Genomic DNA, 23,145 nt, shown 5'->3' with positions numbered 1-23,145 from the left:
AATGCAATCACATCCATATACTGTTAACAGGCATTTGCAAATAGGCTGTGAGATATCCAACTGTCATAACACTCTCTCCTCTGTCCTAATGACAGAGATATAATTGGTGCTAACAAATCTGCCAGGATTTCTTTTTTTAAAAAAAAAAAAGACAAGTCATGGGCACCTGAGCTTGTTCTTGCATACAGGAAACTAGCAATGCAATAGCAGGGGATTTTACACTCAAAAGAGCTGACAAGGACTATTATATAAGGATCCCATAATGGACTGCAGGTTGAACTGCTCTGGTTAACTGGGAAGTTGAAAGAACATTCTGGGAAAAGGCAGTGGCAATCCAATTAAGACTAACAAGAAGTCTTCCTAAATGCAGTCTCCAATTCAAGGTATCATTTACTTTCTTTGAAAGGTTTAGCAAACTGGTGAGCTCACCTCAGGTAGGCAAGTTCAAATCCCAGTAAAGAATTGAATGTACTGAGAATTAACCTAGCTATGGGTTAACCGCTCTATGCCTGATGAATTGCAACAAGAACAAAACTGGTTGTATAGTCCCCCTAGTGGTCAGTGGTGAGTATAAACAGTTTGAATACAAATGGTGGGAGGGGGGACGAGGGGTGAGGAGGCAGTGTACAGTGAGGTTTCTAATGCTGGCTCAGACAAATTTTATAGATCATTAATCCAGGAATACAAAACAAACAAGAAGGAAGGCAGACCATTCATAGTGCATTTGGTAAATTTCACTTTATCTCTGCGTCAACCAAAAATTAACCAGGAGTTCTTGGTGTTCTAGCCTAAGGTAACATGAAATTGGTTATTTGACTAAGAAAGATATCAACCTAAAAGTAATATTTTATTCATCCATTTAGGCATGATCATGCATACACACACACACACACACTCCTTTTTTACTATACGAAACATATCTGTTTTGGAAACCACCTCTGGTTAATAAGACATGATGACTTGGATGCAAATGAGTTGGATGTACACAAAACACGATTTCTCAGATTTATATGGAATGTTAGGTTCAGATATGGCTGGATGCACATTATGGCTCTAATGGCTACAGTAATTACAGAATGGAGATCATTGCAGTGTTCCCTCGATTTTCGCGGGGGATGCGTTCCGAGACCGCCCGCGAAAATCGAATTTCCGCGAAGTAGAGATGCGGAAGTAAATACACTATTTTTGGCTATGAACAGTGTCACAAGCCTTCCCTTAACACTTTAAACCCCTAGATTACAATTTACCATTTCCTTAGCAACCATTTAGATTATTACTCACCATGTTTATTTATTAAAGTTTATTTAAAAAATTATTTATTAAAGGCGGATGAAAGTTTGGTGATGACATATGACGTCATCGGGCAGGAAAATCCGTGGTATAGGGGAAAAACCCGCAAAGTATTTTTTAATTAATATTTTTGAAAAACCGTGGTATAGCCGTTTCACAAAGTTCGAACCCGCGAAAATCTAAGGAACACTGTACCCACATATGCAGCCACTCTCAAACACACAAAGACATGTATGTGCTCTTCCTCTTATCCTGGGCATGTGGTCAACAAACAGAACAGAGAAGCAAAAAGACTTTTGCAGGATCCAATCTGAGTTGGTCACCGGGACCAGAGGTTTTGTCTTCTGAGCTTTCAGACTCCTGCTGGAGCCCATCTATCTAGACCAGAGAGAAGTTCCCTGAAGATGGGCTCCAGCATGAGTCTGAAACCTTGGAAGATTAAATCTCTGGTCTCAATGACCGGCCCAGATTGGATCCTGCAACATTATCACGGGACACATATATTTGGCTTAATTGTGAGAAAAGACTTTGACTGCCCCGATGTAATGCAACATTCAGATTACTGGTTTTTCACTATGGGAAATTGAGGCGGGAGAATTTATGCTCTGCAAACTCAAAGATGCCACTCAACATTACTAGATAACAAGTGTTTCAATCCGTGACTTTTGAAAGGAAGGCTACTTTTCTCTTTCCTTCCTCAAAATAATTGTTTTCCCCCAACCATTAACATAAAATAGGAATCTGCTGAAGGATCTTCTGCCTGATACTTTTTACAGCTATGAAATGCCCATCTCTAGTTTAGAGCATTGCAGGCTAAAAGGCCAGGAAGTGATTCTATTTCATTCCAGTCTTCTGGTTTTGACAGTGTAATGATTCTACTGAATTTCATACATAAAAAAAAAGATACTAACTTCTGCAGTGTCGTCTGCATAAACTTTTAGGCTTGAATTTTATCATGTTTGCTATCAGAGAAGTTAGCAATATGTCTCATCCTGTGTAAAGCTCAACTGCTGCAGTAAACAGCATATGGGAAGCTGCTCACTTACCCAGAAATAATCACAGTAGCTCCATTCAGAAGGTTTTAACAACTGCTGTTCCGGCATTGTGTCAGGATGGGGGAAAGTCACAGAGTTTATCTAATAAAGAAGAAAGTAATATAAATAGGCTGGACATGCAAAGCAATTCAGAAACAGGGAGATGCTGCATATGTAGAAGCTGGAGGTTTAAACAGGACATAGATATAGGCAGTTATTGGAGTGATTCTCTCTCCAGCCAGAAGATGTCATCAAAAGCAGGTAGAAAGGGCTTCCTCAGTCTGAAAGCTTCTGCAATATCTAGAAAAAAAGACCCCTAGCAAGATAGAACTACAATTTGAATTGCATTTTTTTCCTTCAGAAAAATCTAGAAATCTTACAAAAACCATATGTCCAGAACTATTCAGGTAAATTAATTTCAAAACCAGTGAAACCCCAAAAGATGGCATCAGAATATACTAATTGCAAACATGTGGTTATTAGTGTATATTTACTCAATTGTCTCTATACCTCAACAGGGCACTAAATTATCTCTGAAAGTATCTAGGATATTAGTATTCTCTGAATCCCATGGATAGATAAAAAAAAAGCACATATAATCTCTAGTTGAATGATAAATGTAATATTTGTTATATGTGGTTGTTGATATGATATCACATGAGTTATGCATAAATCACTACAGGCAAACAATGTCTAATAATTTTCAGATATATATTGTGGGTCCTTAAGAGAGAAGAGAAAGAAGAACAATTATGGTTTTCATTTTCATGTTTATTTTTTTCTAAAATGTACAACTGATCTCCTTTGAAAAATGTTCACTAGTTAAATTTATAAAGTCTGCTGAGAGAACGCTTATTTCTTTCATTTCAGGAAAATAAGAAATATACCAAAATGAATGCCTACGTTTCTAACTATCATTGTTTTAGAGATACAAGCTTTGATGAACTTTCCAGAAAAATAAAGTACATCAGAATGCTCTTTATATGCCTTTTGAATCACAGACTTATAGAACATTGGACCATTTATGGAGTGGGTCTTATAGACTATCTAGTCCAATCTCCTCTCCAGAAGGTGATAATCCATCACCTGCCAAGACAACCTTGTTTCACTGTTAAACAGCTTTTGCTATTAGGATGTTTATCCAAATACAAATCCTTTGTATTTAAACCCATTGCTTCCTATTCTGTCTTTGGAACAACCTGAATTGTTCCAATTTTCTGCATGACTCCCCCCCCCCCCCCCAAGATACTTCAACATAGCTGACAAAGTCTCTTTGTTATCTTCTCTTTCCAGAAAAAAAAATGCAGTCTTTCTCCAAATAAAGGAGAATATACTGATACTATCCAGTGTTATCAGTAATGATTATGCAATTTTGACATTGCTCCAACTGCATATGATTCTATGTAGTGGAATATGGACGAACATTTTTTCAAACTGAAAAATAAAAAAATGTAGAGATTATTTTTGTGGAGCAACAGGCATGGTTGTTGGAGCTGTCTAGTGTTTCAAGATCTGAATTTTGTGAGTGTGAGGACACTCAAATATCACCTATTTGCAATTCCCTACCGCTGCATCTTTTCTCAGGATCATACAACAATCCTCAACTCTAGCATAATGTAAAGAAAAGATGAGCTTGGTTACAAATAAGTCACAGATAGATGCTTCCTGTATATCTCAAAATACTATGTAGTCCCCTTTTGCCTTGAAATACAAAGCACCCAAGGGCCCAAGCATTACCTTCTGATTCTACAGGAGCAATAAACCCAAGATGGTTGCAGCACTTTTATAAGATGGAAAATCTTCCTTCAAGCAGAATAGGTTTTTTTTAATCAAGTATTGGAGGAAGATGGAGAAGCACAGTGGTTTAAGAAAAAAGCATTTCTGTAGCAAATTGCCAAAGGCAAGGGCTATTATTCTATTTTTGTAGAGCTATGTGAGTGTTCATGCCCATAAACATTTTTTTTTAAAAAAATGTAAAATACTTCTTGAATGTATCTTTATATGGTAGCTGTATGTGCTATTTGAGCAGCAGCTAAGAAACATCTCTGTCCTTCATACTCAACATAGATGTTACTGCTTGTAGTGGCACTGCCTATGTTTCTAAGGTTTTAAAAATGTTTTCCAGGTCAAAAATGCTTCAAAGCTAAGTTAGATTGACCAGAATTTGATAGACAAAAATAAACACAAAATGGTAAAATTGTCCATTTTAAGACTACTCTTACAACCCTGAACCTATGAAAAAAACATATTTTTCACCTGAAAAATAACATCACAGGAAAAAAAATAGCATGGTAGTTGTTTATTTCCCTTAAAAATGGTTATTATGCTCTTTTAGGGAAGGAAAAGAAGAATATATGAAGATCCCTGAAATGAAGACTAAAATCATAATCAGTGCTTCATTCAAGTCTCAGAACAGCATCACTGGGGACAGTAGCAAAGCTATCTAAAAATAGTATCAAGGCATTGATACAAAGACAACATCTTGTCCAACATCTCTTGCTTGGAGTTCCTCTCTTGAGGATTCCAAGAAATATCGAATGGCTTCATTTACAGCCACGACTTTTCTATGAATACTTGTTGGCCTCTGAAGGATGCGGCTGCCCAATGGAACATCATTTGGCCATAATGTGGTTTGAGGGCATTTCCAGATGATTTAAATTCCGACTAAATCCTTTTAACAGAGTGTCAGTGTTGAATGTGACTGAGTGCCAAAAGCACAATTTCCTGTGAACTTGGCTGGAGAAGCAAATGCTGAAAATCGCAGCTGCATACCTACTTGGAATATGTATGTTTTACATTCCCATTTGGAATATGTATCCTGCAATGTACATATTGTAGGAAAATGCAAAGGGAATAAGAATAATCTTTACATTCACAAGGATGTAAAAGGATCTTTGCTGATGCTACTTTGAAACGTTTGCCTAAAGTTAACACTGTTCTGTGTGGAGAAAAGTTAATACTGTTCTGTTTGGGGGGAAAAATTGGGCAAGGGTCAAGATATTTCAAGTGTCACAGATTCCTGTTAGCATATGAGTAGGAGGCTGTTTAGTTCAACTTCCAATACTACATGAATTATTTGGTTCTTCTTTCCCATTTTCATACACTGTGCACCAGCAGTGTACAAAGGTAAGGTCTTTCTATCGTGAATGTTGTATGGAACCTCTTAAGTTTCAAGAGTTGCTTGCATAAAAAGGCACCTGGTTTGGGACACAGGATCTATGTCACTGTTCAACAGTAGTACAATGAGGATATATTTATAGATATTTGATCTATCAACTGATTAATCCCCCCTATATCTGCAATACTTTAATTGGAGAAACACTTTTTTTTAATAGAAACATAGAAACATAGAAGTCTGACGGCAGAAAAAGACCTCATGGTCCATCTAGTCTGCCCTTATACTATTTTCTGTATTTTATCTTAGGATGGATCTATGTTTATCCCAGGCATGTTTAAATTCAGTTACTGTGGATTTATCTACCACGTCTGCTGGAAGTTTGTTCCAAGGATCTACTACTCTTTCAGTAAAATAATATTTTCTCATGTTGCTTTTCATCTTTCCCCCAAGTAACTGCAGATTGGGTCCCCTTGTTCTTGTGTTCACTTTCCTATTAAAAACACTTCCCTCCTGGACCTTATTTAGCCCTTTAATATATTTAAATATTTTAATATTTTAATGAGTTTGTCCGTTCATTCATTCATTCATTCATTCATTTATTCTTTCATTCATTCATTTGTTTGTTCATTTGATTTATATGCTGCTCCTCTTTGAGTAATAGTAATGACATTACTATAATGTAATGCCATTTCATTATAGTAATGGCAGCATAGGGAACTAATTTTTGACCACAGAAACACTTGCTGGGAAAAATCTCAGTGAATTGGTAAGTACTCTGTATTTTCCACAGAAACAAAATCACTGTTTTCATACCATATTTTAGTGTTTGGGAATGAATTCAGGGATAGCACCTCCTCCGGTAGGACGTCAAATATTTGTGCAACCTCTGTTTTTTTTCAACATCTGCAAACCAAATAATGGTTTGTGCTTACCTGGAGACACTGTTATTATTTGGCTGTTCTGATAGTAATGGCAACTTATATCTTGTTGATATGGCCAAAATCAGACTTTCTGAATTGTGTTATACAGGGAAGATGGGGACAGACAATTGAGCCCAGCAATGACCGGTGCTAGTATCTCTATTTCCAAAACATGATTTCGTGATATTTATAAGTGGCATTCTCTGAGACTTTTTCAAAGTCTCCTGATCATCTGATATATTTTACTAGATTTAACATATTAACAGAGTTGGAGGACCTTGTAGGTCATCTAGTCCATACCCACCCACCCAAGCCTACACCATTTCTGATGGATGGCAGTCCAGTCTCTTCTTAAAAGCCTCCAGTGATGAAGCTCTTAAAACTTCTCAATTTTTTATTCTGAAGCAAGAAAAATCAACAGATAGTTTGTGGATTTCTGTTTCTTGAAGACAGGGGTGAACATCTGAGACATCCAGAAGAACAAAGTTGAAAGAGATCCTGGAGGTCTTCTAGTCTAACCCCCTCCTCTCATTCAAGCACCAAACTCTATGCCATTTCAGACATTTCCTTTAGAAATGATGACATTTCTGTAGTATTGGAGCTGCAAGTCAATCCACTTCAGCAATTAGGATAAATAATACAATAGTAATAATAAGGTTTATTTTTTTTTGTTTTGTTTCATTTGTGACTTACTGTGATTATTCTGACTTTGTCAACAAATGACATTGCTTCAGGCAAATTCAGGAAAAATGACTTCAGAAGAATGTTCAGTAAAGTTAGCTGAGTTGACTTTACTAAACACTTATTCTGGTGTAACAATTCCTGAAATAGTCTAAAGCACAAATAAAAAACAGAGTGAAGGCAACCAAATAACAATAAATATCTTTTGTCAAAATCTGGTGCTATTGTTTTAATAACCTGCTTGTTGGAAATAAATGTAAGGTATTTATTTTGGTTGCTAACAGTTTCATTGAGAAGCAAAGCAATCTGCAATTCATTCAGTAAATCTGATCCTATTGCAGCCCTTCATCAAAACAAATCCAAAATCGCCGTTCCACAATAGGGATGCATTCCAAAATCCAAATGAGCCTGTATTTTCGCAGCTCAGTGTAAATCCTAAAAGGTGTAAGTTGATAAAATACTAAAATTACATTTCAAACCTGTAAAACTAAATGGATATCAGAAGAGAACACCAATACCTATGTAAACAATCATCCCACCATATACTAGGTCCCTGGTATTCTCTCTCTTACTCGATCATTGAGGGATGTCATGTTGCTTCAACAGATTTCTTTCCATTATTGTTTGCAGCAAAAAGGCAGACCTCACACTTCAACAGAGAAGCATCTATAGCTTTTTAATCACTGCATTCAAGTTTTGTGCATGTGATACATATTTATGAGCAACAATGGTGTGAAGAATAAGTTTATATTGATTTAAAAAACAGGATTCAAAAATAGAACATCTCAGCCACCCACACTGAAAAACAACTTTAAAGTGTGTAGATTTGTATGTATGCATACCAGACAAAAATAACTGTGTACAAACACACTCTCTCACACACACAATTATTTCTTTTCTAGTCAGTGAAATCGGAAAGGTAAGCCATCGTAGGTTTCATGAAACCTTAGTGTCAACTTTTTGCATTGTGTTCACTGTTCACAGGAACGCTCCATTCTTTAGATGACTTCACTAGCGATAAATTGTTTGAACGAAATGAATGAAAACTGCTCCAACTGTAATTTTAAAATCCCAGCACACAGAAGTGTCTCCCACCCTCTCTTTTGCTTTATGATGTTTCTTTCCTATCTCTGTGTAACAGGCTTTCTGCTAGCTATAGCCTTTTAAACATGGCTTCATTGCAGCTACCGCGGAAGAGAGGAAGAACCATGTTTACATCTGGAAAACATGAGGCAGACCCCAGCACACAAAATCCTGTCTTCACCCCCTCCAGCCAGGCCTGCAGTGCTACTTGCTGACTGAATCACCATAGCAACTGAATTGGTGATCATCACTCGAGGATTCTACTTACCGTAAAGGTGTTCTCCTTATTCTGTTTTCGAGTAGGTGATGGAGACCCAGGACTCTGAGGAGAGAGGCAAGAAGCATCATCAAAACTGCATTCCACATCCGACATGGTATGTTTCTTGAAAAATTGTGTGCATATAATTATATGTGTATGGTGTTTAAAGCTGAACGCAAGCCACTTGTGAGCAGAGTCCCTTCTGATTGATTCCTGGGTTAGCCTTTTCCCATGTCTGGAAGTGTCACAGCTTGGCAGCTGGGCTTTTGCATGGGAGAGTTCTGCACTGTGATCCTGAAGCAGCACATAAGCTCTGTACAGCCAGATAATTCATTCGAAAGAGGGTGACCCCTCCCCTTCCAATCAGTGCTTTGCTTTGGAATTAACCCTTCAAATGCACGCCAATGCTGGATTTGGACTCCCTTGGTAGGAAGTCTAAAGAGTTATCAGAAACTCCACATGTATACACCGCAGTCGGTGTGTATAAACAATGTTTTGATTGTAGGTTCAGACACCTGGCATTCCCTCCTCCCATTCTGATGGCTTTGAAAACTCGGTCACAAGAGGTAAAATACATATTTCCTAGGTGGAGGTAGGGAAGCAATTCATTTAACACCAACTTATCTAATTTGCATTTTACAGAATTTACATCTGCACTGTTTCAATACAGCCCTCCAAAAGAGTGCATAGGATGGTCTTTTCATTAGGGGAATGAATTGCACAGAAATGTGTGCATTGATACAAATAAAACAAAAAACACATTTAAAAAACACATTAAAAAACCCTAGCTGCCTTGAAACTAAATAAATGCAGCTAGCCAGCATTAGGGAAAAATATGGTCTTCTGAAATGCAAACTGTTATAAAAACAAATGAAAATGAACAATTCCAAGAAAATTAAACCCTGAACAAAAGTAATTGCTTCATCCAGCTATAGCTGTCTGCATGTGAAGCTAAAACCACAATGTAGCTTTCCCTCAGACTTCCCCTAGTTATATTTGCAAAAGACTAAAAGCTTTACAAAGCATTCCTTGCATAAAACTGACAGATACAAAATAAACTAAACAAAAAGCACTGGTCCAGGAGACAAGAGTTACATGTTTTAAGCTGACATTTGCTCTGTTATTCCATCTCAAACCCCATGCAACAGCTAATAGCATGATGCACATGTCCTGCTACATCTTTAATTTCATCCATTATTCTTGAAAGGTTCATTTATTATCTATCTCTCTTATAAAATAAAGAAATAAATGTACGTTGTATTACCCAGTACTACACAGAGCAGCAACAACAATGAAAGTACTTCAAAAACAGAGCCCACCAGTCTTGTTCTGAACTGCATATGACAAAATGATAGACAACAGTCACAAAGATCTAGGAAACAGATTTGATATAAAGAATAACCAATTCTTTAGGTACCATATTCCCCAGGTGTAGAGCATCTCACCAGTCCATCCTTATCTGCACTATAATATAATCTGGAATAGCATCATACTATTCCTCCTATCTAATTTCTGGGTCAGAATTTCTTCTTTTTCCTTCAAATCATCCTTATGTAAGTGAATCAGCTTCTCTTAATTTCATTTTTAAAGAAAATGCATCTTTTATCAATCTTTAATCTAGGAAATGAATGTGAGAGCCAAGAAATGCTTTAATCTCTCACACATTCATATTTTAAAATGTCTCAAGGGATTTTTCTTTTAAAATAACGCTGTTAGCATTAGTTGTTCTCATTTACAGAAAAGGAATAACCAAGCAGCAGGTCAGTATTAGTTCTACAACAAAATTAGAGCTGTTTGCTAATTTTACCGGAAAGAACCATATAATGAAGAATTCTCAATCCTCTATTTACTTTATAAAAATAATCATTAAGAGCCAGTCTGGTTCTTAATGAAACAAGAAGACTGTAACTTCTAGACCTACCATGGAATGAAAAATTGGGTGGATGATTTGGGACTAGTCATTTCCCTCAGATCAATCCATTTTACAGAGTTGTTGGGTGGGGGGGAGAAATAGGATACGTACACAATCTTGAGTTGTGTATTTAAAAAGTAGAATAAAATAACAAAAAATATTTGCTTTAAAGCTAGCAGCTTTGCCTATACAGAATGTACTTTCATGCTCAATAAACTGCTAGCAGCTTCAGTAGTAAACCTAAATTATGTGAGCTTTCAAGCCAGCAAATTGCTTTGGTTAATATCAAAACTTCTTTGAAGCAACTGTTTGTATCACATCAGCTAAGGATATTCCATTTTCCCTATTCTTTCCAGTTGACTGGGTTGAGTCTTGCATTTCAAAGCCAGTTAATGAAAAATCACTTGAGCCATGCATGAAACTTCTTGATTACTGTCTGGACATTTTAAATCACCGACAGCTAATGTGAATATGAAATTTATGCACTGTATATAGAATAATGAATAATGAATAATCTATATAGAATAATTTATTTATTATTTATTTATTGGATTTATATGCTGCCCTGTTCCAAAGACTCAGAGCAGCTTACAGCATATAAAAATACAAAAACAAATTCAAAAGCCCAATATTAAAATCTAAAAGACCCAATTAAGAACCATACACTCACACTCATTCATACCATAGTCATACTAGCAGCTGGAGCAAAATGTTAAAGCTCAATGGCCCCAGGCCTGCCGACAAAGGTAAGTTTTTAAGGCCTTCCAGAAGGCCATGAGAGTGAGGGCTGTGCAAATCTCCAGGGGAGACATGCTCAAAATCATCTAATTCTGTGCCATTTATATATAATCCTCAATAAACCCAAAATAAAGTCCATTAATTTAAATTCTTACACCAAGACCAGATGAAGGCAAAGTGATTGCTATCTACAAAGCAAGGTTCACTCCCAAAGTGTTTAAAGTGGTAAGATATGCCAGAGACATAAAGGAAGATATAGAATAAAGAAACTATTCAATCTGCCTTTGCAGCTAGAGAGAATGAGTCTTCAAGAAAAGTAAAAAATAGATCCAGAATGTGTTTGTTAGTGCACCTATTCCAACCATGCATTTATTTTAGAAATGCATTTATTTCAGGTGATTATAGAGAATGCACTCAATTTCAGACCTAGTTTTCTCCTCTTGTGTGCTAACTTTATGATTTTTTACATAGATCAAATGAAAGACCTATTTAATTCAGCATTCTGTTTCCATAGTGGAAATATCAAATACCTACAGAAGTCCACGATGTATCCTTATTGGATGAAACAAATCTGGAATTAAATTATCCCCTCAGTTTTCACATTTAATTGTTTAACACATTTATCACTTCCTTTTCCCTATGGTATAGTAGCCATAGATGTTGTAAACTTTGAACATAGAAGCAGCCCTTGCCCTTGATAATTTGGGCTGTCCACTGTGCTTACAAGACCACTGACCTCAATAAAGTTATCCAGTAGAAAGGAGGGGGAGGTAATTTGTTTTGACACATCAGAAAGGTAATGTAAAAAGAAAGATGTGTAAAAGACCTGCTGTGGACTGAGTCACATTGTGAAAGGCTAAACATCAGCAGAAGCCTCCACAGTACCTACTGCAAGAGTTATGGGAAGAAAGAGAAGGGCCCAATTTTTGTTCTAAAAACAGAACCTTCATTGTTTGGCGTCTGTCCTGTTAGCATCTTAACATGCTTCAAAGGCAAAATGAATCTATTCTACTGTAAAAAATATCCCTGGATAATGAAGATACTGCCAAGTACAGTGATACCTTGTCTTACGAACCCCTTGTCATACGAACTTTTTGAGATACGAACCCGGGGTTTAAGATTTTTTTTTGCCTCTTCTTCTGAACTATTTTCACCTTATGAACCCGCTGCCGCTGCTGGGATGCCCCGCCTCCGGACTTCCGTTGCCAGCCGAAGCGCCCTTTTTTTTTTGCACTGGTGGGATTCCCCTGAGGCTCCCCTCCATGGTAAACCACATCTCCGGATTTTGCAATGCTGCAGGGGAATCCCAGTAGGGGAATCCCACCAGCACAAGAACAGGCGCTTCGGCTGGCAATGGAAGTCCGGAGGTGGGGTTTGCGATGCTGTGATTTGGCTGAGGCTTCCTTCGCTGGGAAACCCCACCTCCAGACTTCCATTGCCAACAAAGCACCCGTTTTTGTGATGCTGGGATTCCCCTGCTTGGATTCCCCTGCAGCATCGCAAAAACGCGGAAGTCCGGAGGTGGGTTTTCCCATGGAGGGTAGCCTCAGGGTAATCCCACCAGCGCAAAAACGGTTGCTTCAGCTGGCAAAAGAGGTGAATTTTGGGCTTGCATGCATTAATCACTTTTCAATTGATTCCTATGGGAAACATTGTTTCATCTTACGAACTTTTTACCTTACGAACCTTGTCCTGGAACCAATTAAGTTTGTAAGACCAGATATCACTGTAGTGGAAATCTCAGCTGTGAGTGGGGCCTTTGCAGCACTGGGGAGGGGAGAGACAAAAAAGATTGAGAAAAGAGACTGATACGCAATGTGGAAGGCCAGCAGAGCTGTTTTGACCAAGTTCTTCATGTTCTAAAAGATATGACTTGCTGACTCAATCAAAGCTTACAGTAGCAAATTTTTCTGAAGTACCATCCAACAAATTAATTGTGTTGGCAGCATATACCTTTTGATTTGCTACTCTGCAATACATTCAAGAGATTCACAAAATGTTGATGACGACAATGAACCTTTCAAATAAGTTATAACTTATAGGAGCTTTCTAAAAAACTGGTGCTTCCTATACCTTGCAGAAAGAACACCTTGCAGATATCCAAAAATTTAACAACAGCAACAAGATAGCTAGGTTTAAAACAAAACAAAGAAACAAACAAAAAACACCAGGAGAACCTTAGGTTCATATTGCTATTAAATGATGTAGCTAGTCTGATTACCCTAAGCAAATAATATTAATTTCCCTATTTTTCTGAATAATACCGGAATACAATAATCCCTTGATACTTCGTGGTTCATCTTTTGTGGATTCGCTACTTCACAGGTTTTCAAAGGGGGCTTAAATCCATTAAAATTCTTCTACAGTACTACTGTACTCTATTAAAGAAACTGGTAGGATATCACATGTAGTTCCAGCTGAGAAACATTATAGAATGACTATTTAATGCAAAGGGTGGGTTTTAAAACTCCAAATACTCGTTAAATACATTAAAAATATCTTTCCTCTACTTCACGGAAATTTGTTTTCCACGGGTGATCTTGGAACGCATCCCCCATGAAAAACGAGGGAATACTGTATAAATATTAAACAGTATTCATATCTAGTGTTGGGCAAACCGAACCTTCAAAGTTCGGGTTCGTACCGAACTTTGCGCGGTTTGGTATACCGAACCCGAACCTGAATTTTCGCAAAAGTTTGGCAAATGTTCGGGTTCGGGAGCCCTAGGGAGTGCCACCACCCAGCTGTCACCTTCAGAAACAGCCGGGGCACTTCTCGGCGGTTTCCCAAATGCCAAACCCGGAAGTTTGGCAAAGGTTCGGGTTTGGGTTTGGGAGAGTGCCAGGAAGCGCCGCCATCCAGCTGTCACCTTCCAGAACAGCCGGGGTGCTTCCCAGTGCTCTCCTGAACCTGAACCTTTCGGGAGACTGCCGAGAAGCACCCCGGCTGTTTCTGAAGGTGACAGCTGGGCGGCGGCACTTCCCAGAACAGCCAGGGAGCTGTTGGCCGGTCAGGAGATGCAAAAGGAGGTGGGGAATCCCACGAGAGAATTCTAGGGGCAGAGCTTTGACGTCACTGAGACATCCTTCCTGGCCGGCTGAAACGGGGACTCCAGAAAGGACGTCTCAGTGACGTCAAAACTCCGCCCCTGGAATTCCCTCGTGGGTTTCCCCACCTCCTTTTGCGCCTCCCGACCAGCCGACAGCTCCCTGGCTGTTCTGGGAAGCGCCGCTGCCCAGCTGTCACCTTCAGAAACAGCCGGGGTGCTTCTCGGTGGTCTCCCGAACGCCAAACCCAGAAGTTTGGCAAAGATTTGGCTTTGGGTTCAGGTTTGGGAGAGCACCGGGAAGCGCCCCCACTGCTCTGGAAGGTGACAGCTGGGCAGTGGCACTTCCTTGCGCTTTCCCGAATGCTGAACTTGAAAGTTCGGCAAAGGTTTGGGTTCGATTTTTTTAAAAATTCAGGTGCCGAACCTGAACTTTGTTGGGTTCGCCCAACACTATTCATATCTGTAGAGGAAAGCCAGGGAAAAATATAACTAAATTCCATGAGCTGGAACATATTATGTTGCACGTAGTAGCTTAGACTGATGTTTTGTTTGTAGTGTTTGGTCTAAGATTGCTGTATCATTCACACAATGTAAACATTTGGTAGATAAAGAACTATATAAATTTTCTCTGACATTTATCTGAAATGCTGTTAGTAAATGGAAAAAGGAAGAAATGCTAAGATGCATATCCTAGTCAATGTAGCTTTTTTATTAAAAGAATATGCAGAGAAAATGCAAAAATCATTTCAAGTATTACTTGTGAAATTGGCCTGCAAGTTCTTCCATTAACGTTTGGGAAGGAGTTGTATCAGTGACCAAATAATAAAATAACAAAAAGATCCAATAGTCTTTAGGAAGAGGTTCATAATTACATTTTTAATATTCTGTTGTAATCTGTGATGTAACAATTTTTCCATTATCACAATGTGGATATTGTAAATGAGAAACTAAAATTGACACATAAACTGCCAAAATAACTTTGCAATGTCATGGTTGGAAATGACCAAATATATTTTAATCCACACAGGTGCAGAATGAGGATTTAAATTCTGTATTCAGTGCTGCATTCTACAACACTGGGTTTTTATAATTCAGCTATATTTAGTCATCATATCTCACCTTTTAAGGCATGCAGAACATTCAAAGCAATTTCCTCATCACTCTGGAAATATTAAAGAGAGTGACAGAAGATATCTAGGACTTGCACTTAATATTTTTATTAATCACTTGGATGGTGAGATGGAATGCAACTGATTAAATCTGCACATGATAAAATATTAGTGGAAGGGGAGATAGCCAGTATCGTAGAACACAAAAATAAAATCTTGTTGTAGTAGACAAATATACTGAATTTTTTTTCAAGTGAAATTTAACAGAGACTTATGCAAACCTATACTGTATACTCAGTATAGTATAAATTAAACACATAGCTATAGTTTGGTTTATGTATGGTTTTGTAATAGTATTTAAAATATTTTGAAATAGTTGCTGATTACAAGCTGAATATGAATCAATAGTCTGATGTGGTTGCAATAAAAATTACTACAATTTTAGGTTTCATGGGTAGTGATGGGCGAATCCAACGGTGTTCGGGTTCGGCAAGTTCGGATGAACTTTATGCAAAATTCAGATGAACAGAAACCGAAATTGAACCCGAATGGGGAATCCCATCAAGAGATTCCAGGGGCAGAGCTTTGATGTCACGTATACCGGCAGGTTGCCAAGGACACCAAGGTGATCACTTCCTGGATTCCATGGAATCCAGGAAGTGATCACCTTGGCGTCCTTAGCAACCTGCCAGTGGCGTCAAGGCTCCACCCCTGGAATCTTTTCATGGGAGGGATTCCCCAGCTCCTTCAAAGGGAGGTCTTTATGTAAAAGTAAACACTGTTATTTTTACGTGAAAGGTCAACGCAGCGGCGCTGCAAGCAAAGGGCAGTCCTTTTACGTAAGAATAAACATGTTCATTTTGCAATGTTTATTTTACGTGAAGACCTTCCTTTGAAGGAGCTGGGGAATCCCCCCCACGAAGAGATTCCAGGGGTGGAGCCTTGACGTCACAGGCAGGTTGCTAAGGATGCCAAGGTGATCATTTCCTGGATTCCATGGAATCCAGGAAGTGATCACCTTGGCATCCTTAGCAACCTGCCGGTAACGTCAAAGCTCCGAACGCCAAATGCGACCCCGAACTTTGCCCGAAGTTTCAAAAAATTTCGGGTTCATGTTCGGCATACCAAATGCCGCAAAATTCGATACGAACCCGAATTGTGCTGGTTCGGTTCGCCCATCAATATTCATGGGTACTACAATTTTTACTTTATTCTGAAATAGTTGGCTCACAGCTCAGGCATTGTGTTTAAAGTACTACACTTTAGGAATCCAGATTTCCATAAGTTAGTGCAGGGTCAGAAAAGGGCAACCAGTGATATCAAGGGACTAGAAACAATAACTTCCATTGAAAAATTGGGTATATTTAACCTTGAGTAGATTTGAAACAAAGATAAATATAAGAGTATTCTCCAAACTCCTGAAGGATGTCACACAGCAGAAGGTTAAGACCTGTATTATACTGTCTCAGAGTGAAGGACACAGGGAAATGGACTTAAATTTGAATTAAAATGTAAAATGATTGTTTTTAAAAAATTGTTAAAAGCAAATTTTATGACAGTGGAAAGTATTATTATGCTGAATAATGGTGTCATTTCCTTTGCTGGATGGGTTCTGTCTGCCTTAGAAGCTTTAATTTGGATTTCTGCAATTAATTGGTTGGGAGCTAAACTCAGTGACCTAAATGTCCCTTCCCATTCTGTGATTTTATAAAATCAATTGGAGTTGTTAATGAATAACACAAACACGGCTGGAACTACACTAGGAGCACTAGGTTGCAACTTAGAAATGCAAAGGTCACTTCAGGATGATCCTGGTGTTTAGAATGTAGAACAGTAATGATTCAAAAGTCTCTGAGCACAGCGACATGCTGGACCAGTGTCAAGGACTGTCATTATCACCACGCTGTTATACTAAGCAAAACAATTATGCATAGAATTCTGAAGCATGTATGACCTAAGGATCCAAACCATGTATTTCTGCAAGAAAACTTCAAGCCATCTTTCAACATGTTCTAAAATAGCAATAAAGGAGGCTCATGGAGGATTTCCAATACCCCCACTTCCAGAGTTCACACATATCATAAAAAAATGTGAGAAACAGAGATTTGATTGAAGATTTTAAAAAAACCCGATAAACCTCTTCTATGCTGTAAGGTTGGGGTAAGAGCAAAGAGTAAGCAGACAGTGTAATTGCAATTAAAACATGGACAGAAAGAAAGCACATTGCACAACTTGCCTGAAGAACTTTGTGCTAGCAAATGATCACAGGCGGCCAAAACTGAATAAGAGCAATAGGAGATTTGACTTATAAAAACCTAGAAAAACACATAAACAGAGAGAGAGTGGGAAGAGGGAGGGAGGGAGGAAGGGAGAGTGGTGTTTCGGAACTATAATGACTGAGATTTACAGTACAAGGTTAGGTTTTGCTGTGAAATAGCGGTGATTCACAATTTTTAAATAAAAGGGCAAATTCCAAACTTCCTTGTACTGGAAGTTAACACTATTTATTTTATTTATTTTTATTTATTTATTTTGTCCAATGCACAATAATACACAATGAAGGCTATAGAGGTTATACTTGAGTAAAATATATTAGAGAACAAATAGAAGTGAAAATTTAGGAAGAGAATATATCAATTAGAGAATAGAAGGATATTATGAGAGTAATATAAGAATAGAATAGAAGAATAGTAGATACGATATATGAGATATAGGAGGGACAATAGGACAGGGGACGGGAGGCTATGTCTTCTGCAGGGCTCCGGTGCTTAAAAATCTATCTTTTAATCTATTTATTTATTTTATTTATTTATTTTGTCCAATACACAATGAGGGTTTTAGTGGGTATATATCTATATACACATAGTAAAATACATGATGAAGGTTATAGAGGAGATACTCATAGTAAAATATATCTAAGAAATAATAGAAAAGAAGATATAGTAATAGAACATATCAATGAAAGAATAGAAGAAGAGATATAGGAATAGAAGAAAGGTATAGGAGATATAGGAGAGCAATAGGACAGGGGACGGAAGGCACTATAGTGCACTTGTACTCACCCCTTAATGACCTCTTAGGAATCTAGATAGGTCAACCGTAGATAATCTAAGGATAAAGTGTTGGGGGCTTGGGGATGACACTATGGAGTCCGGTAATGAGTTCCATTTAAACTGTTTCTAAATAAAACTAAATTTATTAAGGAAGGAATTCTGAAACACATTATGAATTTACCTGAGGGTCACTGCTGATTTTGCGGAGACTCATGTGGCTTGGCTCTAGCTGGGATGCCAACGTGCCTGGTATATGATATCCGTTTACTGTAAAAAAAAAAGACATGAAGTTCAGACCAAGGAGGCAGGAAAGGAGAGCGTGGCTTTTAAATCATTCTGTTAAGTATTTCACATGACCTTCCTAAATGGTGATTAACATGTTATTTAATACTCTCCAGCACCAATTCAGTAAATGAAACACAGTGGTACCTCTACTTAAGAACACTTCTACTTAAGAACTTTTCTAGATAAGAATCTGGTGTTCAAGATTTTTTTGCCTCTACTTAAGAACCATTTTCTACTTAAGAACCTGAGCGCGGAAAAAAATTCCCAAGAAATTTGAGAGTGGCACGAAGGACTGGCCAGTTTCTTGCCATTTCCCCTGGGTTTCTCTCTTTGGCGCAGTGTATGGGAGGCAGCCTCGCACTGGGTGTATCCCCCTTTTTTAAGCCTTAAAGTTTTGAATTTTTTTGATTCTCCTCACCTCACCTTCTTCCTTCAGCAGCGACTGTCCTCCTCCTCTTCTTCTTCCTCCTCCTCTCACCCAAATTCCGAACTTTTATTTCTTTCCTAATGGATTTGCGCGCATTATTTGCTTTTACATTGATTCCTATGGGAAAAATTGCTTCTACTTAAGAACGTTTCTACGTAAGAACCTGGTCACAGAACAAATTAAGTTCTTAAGTAGAGGTACCACTGTACTGTACAGTATTACACAGACACTATCCACCTCTTTGTTAAATGAAGAAACATTTATTTTGTTTTGTTTATTTAACCTACTCTGTGCATGCTGGGGGTGAGGAGCAAATGTTTTTTAAACATAAAAGAGATCACAGTTATGATTAAAATAGGCAATAAATAATTCAGCCATTAAAAACCAAATAAAAAAGACCCCCCCCTAGATTTTCTAAATGCTAAAAGAATGGGGGCTAACACCCAACCTAAAGGAGAAGAGTGTACAGCTGAGAAAAAAAGTTGCTGGGGAAAAAGATCTTTTCAAAAGATTTTTCCTGTATAACCTGAGAATTTGGAGTTTTTCAAACTCTATTCATGGAAGAGATCTCTAAGGATCTGAATGGCTTCTGCAGAACTAGGGGAAATAAACATTTCTGCATAGAACCACAGAACAAAAACTCTTGGCAAATGAATAAGGCTTATTCTCTTGAACGGAGAGGATTGTTCCCCTCTTAGTTTTTTGAAAAAAGAAGATTCCCCAATCCCCCTTGATGGTCACTTAGAAAAATTGCTACAAATGCTGCTGAAGAACAGCATCAAAATGAGAGCAGATGGCTTAAAAGTCTCTGCAAGGGACTATGGCCATCCTGTCTTACCATGATGCTGCTCTTTGGGATGTCGATTTTTAAAGTTACAGCAGGGCCTGTGGGGGGTGGGGGGTGGATTTGTCAGCTGACACTGAAAAACCTCGCCCTTCTTAATAAGGGAATTTTTTAAGAAAAAAAGTCAAACAGAATAGTAACTCTCCAGGGCCATATGTGGCTTATGGGATGCCAATTGGACATGCCTGTTTAGGTGTTGGAAATAGTCCCTCAGCATCACCAACAAGACATTATTGAAAAAGTTTCAGATTTGGAAAAAACAGCAACATTAGTTGTTAAAACACAGTTAATGGAATGTGATTATTGTAGATAAATCCTTTGCTGCCTTTAAAATCATAGGGCAAAAAGTAGGTAATGAAGTCACACATATACACACACACACGTCTCTGTCTGTATGTATAATTATGTGTATGATTATGCATATATATGTATACATATATACATGCACACCAGTACTGGGTTCTAAATCCCATTGCTACCGGTTTGTGCACGCACTCTCTTGTGTATGCGACTCTTCTGCACATGCGCAAAAGCTTCCTGCCACTGCCACTACTTGTTTGCAGAACCAGGCCTAACCAGGAGCAACCCACCACTGATATATACATGTACATACATACTATAAATGTTTTTCTTATAGGTAGATGATATTGTTAGTTTGTAATTAATAGTCCATATTTTTTCCCATCCATCTAAGTTGATAGTGTAGCCGAAATTTGGGGGCCATGCTATCATAGAACCTTTGACCTGGTCTTCGAACATTTCATAGTTGAGGAAGAATTTATATAACTTAGAAACATCTTGCCTAATTCTTTTTTTAAAAAAATCCTATTTTATTCCTGTCTTTGCTGTATTTAGATTTTATATGAATCCACTCTATGGCAATCCCTTTATTTTGTAACTCTTGTTTTGAGAGCAATTGAATTCTGTCATTCAGCAATTGTTCATATGTTATTATCTTATTTATATCTAATGTATTGGGATAAATTATGGCTTCAGTTGAAGTCATCCATTTCGGTATTTGAATGTATTGTTGTCTTTAATTTTAAACCATATTTCAAATAAATTTTTCCTTATATAATGTTGCTTTAAAAATTATATGATTTGTACTTACATACAGTGAAGGGCCGTTCTTCTTACTTCCTACTGAAGCTCCTTCGGAGGCTGTTGCAGGTGTGCGCAAGCCCTTCAGTGCAAGATTTGGCTTCTGTTCATGCACAGCAAGCCAAATCTTGAATGAGGATGTGCGTGAGAGCAAGATTTTGGCTATTTTCACTGATACTTTTGCTTCCCTGTATGCGCAGAAGCAAAAAGTTGGCGAAAATAGCTGAAATCTCACTCTCTCGCATGTCCTCACATGAGATTTGGCTTGCTGCTCATGCGCAGAAGCTAGATTTCACATGGAGAGTCATTGGGGACACGCAGCTGTTTACGCATCCAGGATTTTTACACTGGAGCCACGCACCTCGGTTACTGGTTTTGTGGGTGTGGCTTGGGGTGTAGCATGGGTTGGTGGGCGTGGCAGGGGAAGGATACTGTAAAATCTCAATTTCCTCCCCACTCCAGGGGAAGGTTGAGACATCTCCCCCGGGCCTATACAATTTATGTATGTGTGTATGCTTGTGTGTATGTCTGTTTTAATAATGGGATTTTAAAAAAGTTTTTAAAATTACTAAATTTGTCATAAATTGTTTTATTTTGTTGTGAGCCGCCTTGAGTCTACGGAGAGGGGCGGCATACAAATCTAATAAATAAGTAAATAAAATAAGGTTACTTGAAAATCCCCATTTCCTCCCGATCAGCTGGGACTTGGGAGGCAGAGAATAGATGTGGGCACAGCCAGTCAAAGGTGGTATTTACTGGTTCTCCAACCTACTCAAAATTTCCACTAGCGGTTCTCCAGGATAGGTAAGAACCTTCTGAATAGCACCTCATATATATACACATATATTATATAATATGCATATATAATTATGGAGTGATCTCAATTACTTATAGAATAGAATTAAGTGTTAGAAAATAAAAATGAAGTATGGAAGTATCAGTAGAAAGGGATTCATTATGAATCCCAGTTCATTATTATTTTGCACTTTCCTTCACTGTTTATTATTTCATATCTCCTATAATTTAAAAAGTGGAGCAAATGGGGCAGGGGGAGTGAGATGAGTTCCAAACACGAAATTCAAGGATTTTGAAGAAATCAATACAAGTACCTTGTTTTCAGAGGAAAAAAAATGAAGGCAATGATGAGGATTTTCCAATGACGGCAAGGCTTAAAATTGTCAAAGCAATGTTTTGTGTTTTTTTAACCAATAGTAATGTACTGCTGTGAAAGCTGGACACTGAGAAAAAGGAAGACAATGAATTATGGATCTGGAGATAGTTACTAAGACTGTGAATCAATTCTGGAAGGAATAAAGATTGACTGCTCCTTTGGGGAGATTGAACAGCAAGCATGTACTTTGATTCAGAAGAGTGGATAATGGAGCAAAAAACCTCAACAGGAATAGAAGAACAGAAAGGTAACATATAAGGATGGAAAAGGGCGGCATAAAAATTGAATAAATAAATAAATTAATAAAAAATCAGGATCAGGGAAATCATAGGAAGATCCTTGCAAGATTGCAGATCCAGAATTGGTCAAGGTGGTAGACAGGCAGTCACAATGCATAAATCTATTATTATTTTGTGTGTCTATGGAGAGGGGCGGCATACAAATCTAATAAATAATAATAATAATAATAATAATAATAATAATAATAATAATAATAATTATTATTATTATTATTATTATTATCAATACAACACAGCAAACGAGATCACTAAGCTGGATTTTGTATTTCATCACCTAGGTGCTTTCATCCCAAGCACCTAGGACTGCGTGATGTAGCGGCGAATTATGTTTGCCGATCCCAGTAAAGCGGCCTTTTGCAATTGACAGATGGAGATTTTGTCAATTCCGATGGTTTTCAAATGTCCGCTGAGATCCTTTGGCACTGCGCCTAGCGTGCCAAGTACCGCTGGGATCACTTTCACTGGCTTATGCCAGAGTCGTTGCAGCTCGATTTTTAGATCTTCGTATTTCACTAATTTCTCTAGCTGCTTCTCCTCAACTCTGCTGTTCCCCGGGATTGCGATGTCGATTATCTATACTTTCTTTTTCTCCACAATCAGGATGTCTGGTGTGTTATACTTCAGAATTTGGTCAGTCTGAAGTCGGAAGTCCCACAGTAGTTTTGCTTGCTCATTTGCTTATTATTATTATTATTATTATTATTATTATTATTATTATTATTTATCCTTCATATAAGAAAAGTCTAGAAATTTAGACTTTATTCTAAGTCAG

General features: G+C 37.9%; 1 protein-coding gene across 2 annotated transcripts in view; it reads right to left on the bottom strand.

The window, feature by feature from the left end:
* GAS7 (growth arrest specific 7) overlaps window positions 1–23,145 on the bottom strand; it is a 174,384-nt gene that overhangs the window by 18,166 nt on the left and 133,073 nt on the right. For both annotated transcript variants that reach the window (XM_070739803.1, XM_070739802.1), the window contains exons 4-6: window positions 18,428–18,513; window positions 8,395–8,448; window positions 2,337–2,426 (exon numbers count right to left, since the gene is read on the bottom strand). In XM_070739803.1, coding sequence (XP_070595904.1) covers window positions 2,337–2,426; window positions 8,395–8,448; window positions 18,428–18,513 — 230 coding nt within the window. The remainder of the gene's footprint in view (window positions 1–2,336; window positions 2,427–8,394; window positions 8,449–18,427; window positions 18,514–23,145) is intronic.

This window comes from Erythrolamprus reginae, chromosome 2 (genome assembly GCF_031021105.1).
Source record: "Erythrolamprus reginae isolate rEryReg1 chromosome 2, rEryReg1.hap1, whole genome shotgun sequence".
Taxonomy (NCBI): domain Eukaryota; kingdom Metazoa; phylum Chordata; class Lepidosauria; order Squamata; family Dipsadidae; genus Erythrolamprus; species Erythrolamprus reginae.
The sequence above is the reverse complement of the archived record's forward strand: the minus strand, read 5'-3'. Positions and strand labels throughout refer to the sequence as shown.